General features: G+C 44.0%; 1 protein-coding gene across 1 annotated transcript in view; it reads left to right on the top strand.

Moving 5' to 3' along the window:
* Positions 1–7,763: 7,763 nt before the first annotated feature.
* LOC146775746 (uncharacterized) overlaps positions 7,764–10,885 on the top strand; it is a 176,325-nt gene continuing 173,203 nt past the window's right edge. The window contains exon 1 of the mRNA XM_085639710.1: positions 7,764–8,038. Coding sequence (XP_085495836.1) covers positions 7,823–8,038 — 216 coding nt within the window. The 5' untranslated portion in view covers positions 7,764–7,822. The remainder of the gene's footprint in view (positions 8,039–10,885) is intronic.

The following is a 10,885-nucleotide window of genomic DNA, read 5'->3' as shown; positions in this document are numbered from 1 at the left end:
ATTATTATTTATTATTAGTTAATTCTTGATATAGTGCATGGATGTATCCGTTAACAAAACAGTGGCAACGTGCATGGCTTTGCTTCGCACGCTGAGGAAGATCCTACCGCTGCTCCCAGCACAGGCTAGACCAGAGGTAGTGCGGAGTACCATCTTAAGTAGACTTGACTACTGTAACGCACTACTTCTGGGAGCCCCGGTGACTCTGGTGGGAAAATTGCAGCGCGTGCAGAATTTTGCTGCTAAATTGGCCCTGTCACGCCGGCGTGCTGATTCCTCTACCATTGCGCACAGGGACCTCCACTGGCTGCCAGTCCCTCAGCGGATCGAATTTAAAGCCCTCTGCATAGTTTTTAGGGCCCTTCATGAACAAGGTCCCATCCCTTTGCAGAACATGTTCTCGTGGTACACTCCGTCTAGATCTCTCTGCTCTGCCACAGCCTGCTTGGTGGTAGTCCCTAAAATCCTGAGGACTCGGTTGGGAGGCCGGTCTTTCAGGTTCTCAGCAGCAACTTTGTGGAACTCTTTACCGCTGGCTTTGAGGAGTGTGGGAGATCTTCCTTCTTTTAAGAAAGCTTTGAAAACACATCTCTTCCCAAGAGTGGCGTAAATCATACAGTGGTTGATAACATCGTGCAGGTTCCATCAAAAGTCTAAGCGCCAGGATGCCCGTTGGGTGACAGTTAATGCGCTATACAAGTATACCTATACATACATACATACATGGCTACCCTTAGACATCCCAGCGCTGTTAGGGACCACGAAGAAGCGATTGCATAAAGATTCACATTATGGAAAACAGGACCTCCAGATGAAGAGCGAGGTCTCATGGGACAGTGTGGTACTGCATTGGTTCAGAAATTACGCAACTCGAGAGCTTTGACAATCCGTATTGATATTAATCACAAGGCTGCCAAAACGATGAAACAGCGTATTTATGCCTCTGCTGATGTAGATATAATTAGAACTTAGGACTTCCCCATCCGCTGCCCATGTCGTGTGCCTCCCACTGCGGCCCATGCTCACCCCGCCCGGACTGCCACCGATCTCACGCAGCATCCGCTGGAGGTGAGCGAGCGTCTGATACCCATAGACGGCACAGAGAAGAAAGCAGCCACCCAAACAGGCAGCGCGGTCCACAGAGTGTCAGGGAGTATGACACCCAGCAGGGGAGAGGCCAGAACAAGCAGCAGCGCAGTCAAGTGGGGCACGCCTGTGTAGTGGAATGCAGCAGAGCAGGCAGTCAGTAGCTTCATGCAGTATGGAGGAGGGAGGCAGGGGAGGTGTAGAGGGCAGGATATTACACCCTCGATGGCACAGAGACCAGGGTACGCCCTTGTCCCAAGCCGCTGCGGATCCGGTCCCGTGCAGCTCCCGGTGGCGGAGGAGGGGTCCGCTTATTTCCTTTTCAGTGTCCGGTGCACTGCCCCTGCATCTGCAGCAAGGATGGGCCACTGGGGGAGAGTAGTTTTGCGGTGCGCACCCCACATGGCAACAGTGGTCACGTCTCAGTCTGCCTTACGAGGCGTAGTGGCGTCCTCACTATACCAGCAAGCGTAGGCATCCGGCCCTCGGCGGCAAGGTTTCAGAAATCATCTATCCCATTGACGACATACACCCTGGACAGTATCTGAGGGATTATAATCGCTTTGCCCCGTATTTACATTGTAATGGGCTCTGCGGGACACGGATTAAAGGTATGGCACAGGATAATTGTAGTCGGGCTCGTGAGCTCTTTCAGAACACATCCGCCATGCTTGGCGTTCCGCCACGACCCCCCCAAACACAGGGACTGATTACGATGGCGGACAGACTTCTGTCCGTCCGCCATCGTTTTGAGGATGTGGGCCGCCTGCCTACAAGGCGGTGGTCACACAAGTGGGATTACAATGCAGCCACCACCACGGCAGCTGCAAGTGCCATTTTTTCCATTGTGGCAGGTGCTGCTGGCTGCAGCACCTGCCGCAATTTTAAAAAAGCACTTTTTGCATTTCCCTGCACTACGTGGCAGGCACCATGCGGTGCCTGCCACATGGTGCAGGGAAATGTAGGGGGCACCATAGGTGCCCCCAGATGCAAAGCTGGAGTGCCCCTGCTTAAAGGGGGCCTGTTACGGGCCCCCAAACTCAATCCCCCCAGCCTTTGTATGGCGGTTGAACCGCCTTGGGAAGGCTGGCTGGGAAGGACCTTCCTAATCCCTATAGAGATGCCTGGTAGGCACCGCCACCATTCTGGGGATGCGGAGCGGTCTGACAGGCAATCGGAATGATTGCTACTGTTGGACCCGTGGCGGTCGGGCTTACTGCTCACCGGCACACCGCCCACCATCGAAATGGCTTCACAATGGCGGTGAACCCGCCACCAACAGCCTGTCGGTGGCGGGTTCACCGCCATCGTAATCAGCCCCACAGTTATGCAATAATAAAATAAGTCTATTTTTTGTAGTTTAATTATTGAGTATTTAAGTTTTGTTATTTTTCATTTATTTGAAAGAAAAATAAACATATTAGTACATTTGTTGTTACATTTTTTTTAATACATTTTAGGGCATTTTATATTTGTCATAAAATTATATAATATGTATTTTACATTACTGTAGTTTATACATTTTTTGGTTATTTAGTATATTAAATATATATTTTTTTAATAATATTTGATATATTAAATAATTTACATATTTGTTTCAAAAATATATTGTCATATATTTTTTACTTAGACATTGTTATATTGCTTGCACATTCATAATAGTCTTATTGTAATTTTATATGCTGATAGTAAGTACATTAAATAAATATATATTTTAATATATATTAAATATTCTATTTTATGTTTTGTGTTAATATAATATTTCATCTATATTTTTAAAAATGTAAACATTTTTAAAATATTTTTATATTATTTTTTCAACTTCAAAAATATATATTTCATTTTTTTCAATTCTCCATTACTGTCTATGGGGAGGTAGTCTTTTTTTCATTTTTATTATGCAGACATTTTGTTTGCTATTTGCTCACTTTTCTGTCTATTTAATTTTTAGGAAATTTTGGAAGATGGAACCTCGCGGTTCGGAGCTGTGTTTCGTCGCTTTAGGTAAGTTTATTTTAATTTACTTTTAAGATGATTTTAGGGTAGGGGAAGGTAGTGATAGTGTAGTTAGACTTGTAAGAGTGTTAAATGTTCGTTTTTTGTGTATTTTGGTGTTGTTTTGGTAGTTTAGTGTTTGATGTGTTTCAAGTGGTTTTGAAGAGTAGTAGAGTGTTATATAGTGTTAGTTATGTGATATTTAATTATGTTATGTTGTATTTAATGTTGCAAATATTGTGGGTGGGTTTGTATGTGTTCATGTGGGAGGGTGTGGTTTTTTTCTTTTTGCAGGTTTCTGGTTTCGATACGCTATGGTGCTGAAGAAGTGTTTTTTTTTTTTAAAAGGAAAATGTATTTTTTTTTCTTTAAAACAAATTACTTTTTTACATTTCCTTTTATTTTTCGGGTTTGTTGGTGCATTTTTTAAAAGAAACTAATTTTTGGGTTTGTGAGGGTTTAGTTATTGAGAGGATTGTGTCACTGGAGCCTTTTTTCTACAATCTTATTTTTACATTTTTGGGGGGTATTCTATTTTTCCTGGATTTGTTTTAAATACTATGGATTTGTTTGCTTTTGAGGACCATGTTCTGCCACAAAACTGTAAGTTATTTTTCATTATTATGGGTGGAAAATGTTTTTTGTTAACGTTTTGTTTGCTTTTTCCTTTTTTATTTTAGTAATTATATTGTCATATATTTTTATTATTAAATGACATAATTATAATTAATAATTCAAAAAAGACTAGAAATATGTTGTTTCAGTGTTTTGTAACTTTTAAATGCTGCATGGTGTTTGCTAGTATTTTATTCTTAAAGTATAGATTTGGCTATTGTGTCTATGTATTCTAGTCCTTTGGTTTTTGAGTAGAGTCTAGTTAAGTACTGTAGGTGTTTGTACATTGTTTTTGTTTGCTTACTAGGTTTAGGACCTATTTTAGTGAGGGATTGTTCTAGCCTTAATTCTTGATATCTTTGGGGGTCATTAAACCAGTGCTTGCTACTGGTTGCTTCAGTTAAGCTAAATTTCAATGGCCTTATCGCCCTTGCAGCCAGGCTGGTTGCGTACGTTTGTACTTAACAGGTGTGCTATGGTGTCAAAGTTGGGAAACACTGGGTTAGAGCACAAATGGTCACAACTATTAAAACAAATTGGCATTCCATTATCCAGGAAATGGCAGGTATCTGTACATATTGTTCTCCTCCTGTCCACCATCCCAAAGTTTTTCCATCCCCGGTCTGCATTACGGTATCCATTAGCAGAAGCATGGAACTGGATGATTTGCGCCAGGGTGGGGACATTTGGCGGGCGACACAGCATCCAAAGATCGCTGTCAGACGGGGAGGGGCTTGCAGGCAACAAGGCCATGTAATGAAGCAGAATCTATGGGTGCAGACCCCCCCTCCCCCGACTGCACTAAGATGTTAGGGCGGTGGGATTCGCAATGCTAAATGCGTTATATTCCCCCATACATGGCAGAAGGGTACATGGCAAGAATCTGTGTAAATGGAATGGGGGCCAGTCCTATAGAAGATGTGCACTGGGTAAACATGAGAGTATGGGTAACAGATCGTGTATTTTGAAGTAAAAAAAATAAATATTAAAATAAACTCTCTCAGCGGCCATTCAGCCAGGTGTTGCATTAGTTTGTCATGCCAGAAAGTGTGCTGTGGCTCCAAAAGGTCGAGAAATATGGGATTTAAGCACAAATGCTGCAATTTCCAGAGCTTATTGCATTCCTATCTAAGAAGGGGCAGGTAAATATGCTTATATAAGTTGGTCCATGTCCTCACTCCAGCAGCAGTGGTATCTTTTTCGGCACCTGGGACACCAGCTGAAAAAGCTGGCTATGGGCCATACACTCTTGGGTGAGGACACCAGCATGGCGACACAGCATCTGAAGATCGCAATCAGACTGATGGGTGGTTCAGGCATGAAGGACATATGATTTAGCAGATTATTTGGAGTACCCTTAGGGGACCTCAAGACTCACCCCCTGCATTTAGATCCACCTTTGTCTTGGTTTAGGTGGGGAGGTCCTTCTGGTGTCCTTGGATGACATGTCAAAGCTTAAATATGTTCCAGGTCTTATGTTTCTGAGGGGTGAGAGGACCATGCCGAGGTGCTAGTTGAGGCAGGGGGTACCATCGGTCACAAGATTCTAGCCTGTCCTCGCCAAATGACCCTCTCCAAGGGGTCCATGTTCACTTGCTGGTGCAGCAGATGGTTATCAGTATGAACCCGCACATTTTGGACTTGCCAAGTAGAGGGGGTGAGCAAGAGCTTAGTTAACCCCCAAAGGGAAAGGCATAATCTTGCACACGATACACAATGGATTATATCACACAGAATTGTGGTTACGAAGAGAGCAGTAGTTGTAATTGCTTTTGAGGTCCTATTTCCTGTTGGCACTGTGCTCCCTTACAATTGCAGGTCAGTGGGTAGAGAAAAGGGCACTGGTTGGCCCCAAGCAATAGCTTAAAGGAATATAAAGCTGTGGTTAAAGAAGAGAACAGTAGTTCCCATCTTTCTGGAAGGCCATCAAACAGTCGTACAGAAGGGTAAATAAAGCCATGTACAAGCCCACCAAGCAGGAAGGCTGGGTTCAACTCCAAATCAAAATCAAATAGAACAGGAAGGGCTTGGTAAATTAGGCATGGCCACTTTAGTGCAAACATCACATGGTACCATGTTAGGGATGGGGCACACACGTAAAGAGTTAAGATAGGAGTTATCAAGCGAGAAGAAATGGTAACTGCAGGTTGCAGGAGGTTATGGAGCCTGCCATGGTGGGGGGGCCTCGAATATGATGGCGGCCACATCCAGGGCTTTGGCGGCGTTACAGGGCGATCCGAAGGCTGGTGCATAGGGGTACCCTTTCAGGAGCACAATAGGGGTGCCTTATGACAAAATCTCAGGAGTCTTTACGGCAGGACCCTGGTTGAAAACATTGGTGCCCCGCCAGTCCTTCGGGAGGTTGTAAGCCTGAGCAACCGTGGGCTTGAGACGCCTGAGTAAAGTTTTGGACTGGTGGTTCATGATATTTAAGGGGGATAATCCCACATAAATTGTGACACTGATTGGGTTGGTCATGGCGCAGTTTGCCTCGTCAGGCTGGCAGGCCAGCTTAGGTTAGTCACCGCTGCCTGCCCTTGGATCGCCTGTAAGTTAACTCACCACGTTGGCATACTCCTTGTATGTAATAAACCTGCAGCAAACTGTTTTCCAACAACATTTGTGTGGACTGATTATTTTGTGCAACGCAAATAATTACTGCTAAGACAGGGGGCGGGGGGCAATATCGGCACTTTGTTCTGTGCATAAGCTGCTGCTGACGTTCCCATACCCATCTAATGGGAGGGAATCTTGCACATATAATGTCCATGTTGCACGGCCTGCATACCTGCCAAGTGGCTCCATGTCATGCGGGACATCTCCAGCCAAACCTGCTGTTTTAGGCAAATCTTTGCTGGCTGCAATTTGTCAAAAACTGCATGTCCCAGTCTGCAACTTGCTGCAGGTTAACAATGACAGTTTGAATGAAGGGGTTGTAATGGCAGTTTGGGACTAGGGCCTCAGCACGCTGTAGCAATGTACACTCGACACACTTTTGCAGGTCAGTGCTTGACGCCATCCGGCTCCCAGCCTCCTGTATTCATTTTCTCACATGATGCTGTGCGTAGTGCCTGGTCCAGTCAACAAAGGGTGTGCAGATCGCCTACCCTGTCCTAAGGACACAATGGTTCCATCCTCGAACGTTTCATAGGTCACTCATAAAAAGGGCACTTTGTAGTTTTAGTTTTATGCACTAGAGAGGTGTTACTAAGAGAAGCTTGCACTGTTGCAACTCCTGTCATAGCTCTGCGTTCGTTAATGAAGATTTGTACTGTTGAAAAAAAAGCCAATCCATTTTGTTTTTCTTGAGCTTTTCTTTTTCCTCACTGTTCTCTTCCTACACCTCTTGTTTATCTTTTTAAGCTTTCTGGATTTAATTTCCCCCTCCCCTCTCTGCCTTTGTTTCTGTCGTTCGTCCTCTTTGACTTCTATTTATTTCCCTTCTACTTATCTCTTATTCCTTCCTCTCCTGGGCTTCCTTTCTAGGTTCATTTTACATTTAATTTCGGTACTTCTTTTATTTATGCAAATGTATATAGAGCGGACTCTACCCCAAGGTGCTACAGCGCTTTGCCATATAAATATTTCCTTATGTTACATGGATGTATGAGATGGTTTAAAATTAACAAACATTACCAAAGTAGGTATGAGTTCATGAGATTACAAAAGGTAAATCACTACAAAAATCACATAAAAGAACACAAAAAGTGATGCAGAAGAAGCATATTATACAGCAGTGAAAGGTTGAGGTAGTGTGGGTGTCTGTGCCTGGATCTGACTGCAGTGTCTAACATATAATGGGGGGGGGGGAGGGGGGGGGGGAGAGGGGGGGTTGGAGGAAGAGGACTTTCAGGTCAGTTTTGAAAGCCGCTTGTGAGGTTGTGCGGAACCAAAGCAGGCCCCAGGGCGCATGACGGGGCAAAAAAATCGCCTGCTTCGATGTTTTGTGTTAGAAGAATGATAATTACTGTTGCTGTTTTTTTAAAATCTGGCAAATGCATATAATATACAGGGCGAGAGCTGCTATTGGTGAGAGAGCGAGCCTAGGGTCAAACACCGGAAGGGTCTGCCGAGATGACGCAGAGAGCGAGAGGCGGGGTACGTTGTGTAAGGGTGAGTGGGGCGAATGCTTCAACCTATAGCGGCTTCAGTCAGCAGAACTTTCCGTGCAGTCGAGAGAACTTTCAGCTGTAAGATGTCGTCTCCACTCGCGCGCACCGTTCTTATAACCGGCTGTAACCGGGGCATTGGGCTGGAAATTGTCCGGCAGCTACTGGAAAAGCCCAACGCCCCCGAGCAGATCTTTGCCACCTGCAGGACCCCGGAATCACCACAAAGTCAGGTAAAGTCCGCGAGTGGGGGATAAGTTGTGCTGGAAGTGGGGGAGGGAGTTCCCTCCTTCCCACCCACCCTGGGGCTAATTTACAAGCCCTTTGCGCTACCTGTACGTCACTTTTTCCCATATTAAAAGTGACCCACCGGTGGCGCAATGGGCTTGTAAATAAGCCCCCCTGTTTTTAGTTTTATTGAGGCCGGTGCTGTCGCTGTTGATGAGCAGGTGCCTCGGCGGCCGTAGATACGTTTAAAGCTATTTGATCAAAACATTGGTCAGGTTGAGATCCAGTTGAGGTTTCGGGGGCGGGGGAGAGAAGGAGGGGGAGGGGAGTTGAAGGAATGATGACAACAATGGATGGGGCAGGCACGAGGTTGGAAAGCGGAGAGTTTGAATGAGAGAGTTTGGATTGGATTTGGGTTGGTTTGCTTTTTGAAGAAGGGTGTTAGGGTTGGATAGTTACACGAAGTATAGTGAGGACAGATTGATTTAGTATGTAAGGCTTTAGCCAAGGTTTTGTTATTAACTGTGCACCTGTTTCATTAAAGCAGCCTTTTACACACTATCAAGTAGTCAGTTCTTGGACGCGCACGATCAAAAGTGCCCTCTCCATGGGAAAGACTTTTCAAGAATTTGATACGCTGCAAAATCATGCAAAGTGGTGCAAAATCGTGGTAATATATTTACTTTCCAGAGCAAACATTTTTTTCTGCTGGAAAGTTGCTCTTGTTTTGCACTGCTGTCTGTTTCCTTGCTTCAAATAGGTGTTTCATGAGTGGGACCTGGACTTTCACCACCTACTATTTTGATGCAAAGCTGCTTCCACAAAGATTGTCTAACCTGGCTTTGCATCAAGAAATTACTCCTCCTTCAGGAGAAATGTTTAAATTTCTCCTACCATTTCAAAATTTGTTTGAGTGGTGTACTTTAGAGGAATGTTAAAAATGTCTCAGCGCAGTATTTTGTACTGGAAGCACAAACTTATAGTACAAAACCAATGCTAGACAGCACACACACAAACACATACACACACACACACACACACACACACACAAACCTTCGCACTATGGTGTGTGCAGCGCAACACATGCTTTATGTAAAGGGTGCTGTGTTGCGTCACACTTGAATAAATCTGCCCCTTGGTGTGTTGCGGTGGGTGAGGTATGTTTCTTATTTTCATTTTGGGCTGGGTCAAATGCAAATGCCTCACTTAAATGAACAACAAAACTACTTTTGTTCGAGTCTCAGCCTTTCTGGGAGCTGGATGGAGCCTTATGCTGCTCTACATCACACATATGTCATACAGAGGGTTTGAATCATACAATTGTTTGTCATCATCATCAAAAGTCTTTATTTCGGTTTTACAGTACCATAAAAGAACAAGCATTGGCATAGCCAATAGGTCTCGCTTTTGGGACCTTCTAAGTATTTAGTTATGCAGCACAATATCCTTGGTGCAACCACATCAACTGTTGCGTGGCTAAACACTTATAAGGTCCCAAAGGCGAGACCTATTGGCTATGCAATACTTGGTGTGGTTGTGTGTGTGTATTGTGGTGTGTGTGTGGTTGTGTGGGTGCGGTTGTGGGTGTGTGGGTGGTTATGTGTGGGTGGTTATGTGTGTGTGGTTGTGTGTGTGGTTGGTTGTGTGTGTGTGTGGTTGTGTGTGTGTGGTTGTGTGTGTGTGGTTGTGTTTGTGTGGTTGTGTGTGGTGGTGTGTGTGTGGTTGGTTGTGTGGTTGTGGTTTTGTGTGTGGTTTTGTGTGGTTGTGGTTCTGTGTGTGTGGTTGTGTGGTTGTGTGTGTGGTTGTGTGTGGTTGTATGTGTAGTTGTGTGTGTGTGGGTGTGGTTGGGTGTGTGGTTGTGTGTGGTGTGGTTGTGTGTGTGGTTGTGTCTGGTTGGGTGTGGTGGTGTGTGGATGTGTGTGTGTGTGTGTGTGGTTGTGTGTGTGGATGTGTGTGTGTGGGTGTGGTTGGGTGTGTGTGTGTGGTTGGGTGTGGTTGTATGTGGTTGTGTGTGTGGTTGTGTGTGCTTTTTGTATGGTTGTGTGTGTGTAGTTGTGGTTGTGTGTGTGTGGTTGTGGGGTTGTGTGTGTGGTTGTATGTGTGTGGTTGTGTGTGTGGTTGTGGTTGCGTGTGTGATAGTAATACTAAAAGCATATCCAAATAAAGGAACACAAACATCGAGTTTGTGGAAAGAGAAAGCACATTGTAAGTCAAACGGGCGCAGCAAAGCATTAACACAACAACATGTTGCCCACTGTAGATTGCACCACACAGTCCAAAAATATATGAACAATCAACTTAGCAAATGGTCATCCAATGTTAGTGGTATTCAAAAAGATTCCTTTATTCTTCTTTCCAATTATGAAATGTACACCAGGCAGCCAACGCGTTTCGTTCTATTTTGAAGAACTTCGTCAGTGCTGTAAAATACATTTAAAAACAAGTGTATAATACATCTGAATAAATACATATTTCTTTAACATACATACAAAGACCAAGTCTCTTCACTTAAAAATATTTTTCTCATTACATTGTTTTAATCCTCATTTGATAAAGTCAATACTGCTTTTATTATTTATAACTCTGTTTATATATATATGGTTTGTCTATTGCGGCCCCCCAAAATTTCTTAACGGGGTTCGATTGTTTACTAGAAACAATTTGAAACATGAACCATCCAAAGATAAAGATATTTCGTTGCCAAGTTATAAATTGTAGCATATAATCATAATTTGAGCAAGAACAGAAACAAGAGAGGACAGTAGAGTGAAATAACATAAATATGAATTATTTTGTTGTATTATTTATTATTACTAATCTGTACTAATATATCCAAAAAAGCAATAGTCCAG

The sequence above is a fragment of the Triturus cristatus genome, chromosome 12 (genome assembly GCF_964204655.1).
Source record: "Triturus cristatus chromosome 12, aTriCri1.1, whole genome shotgun sequence".
NCBI classification, from domain to species: domain Eukaryota; kingdom Metazoa; phylum Chordata; class Amphibia; order Caudata; family Salamandridae; genus Triturus; species Triturus cristatus.
The sequence above is the reverse complement of the archived record's forward strand: the minus strand, read 5'-3'. Positions and strand labels throughout refer to the sequence as shown.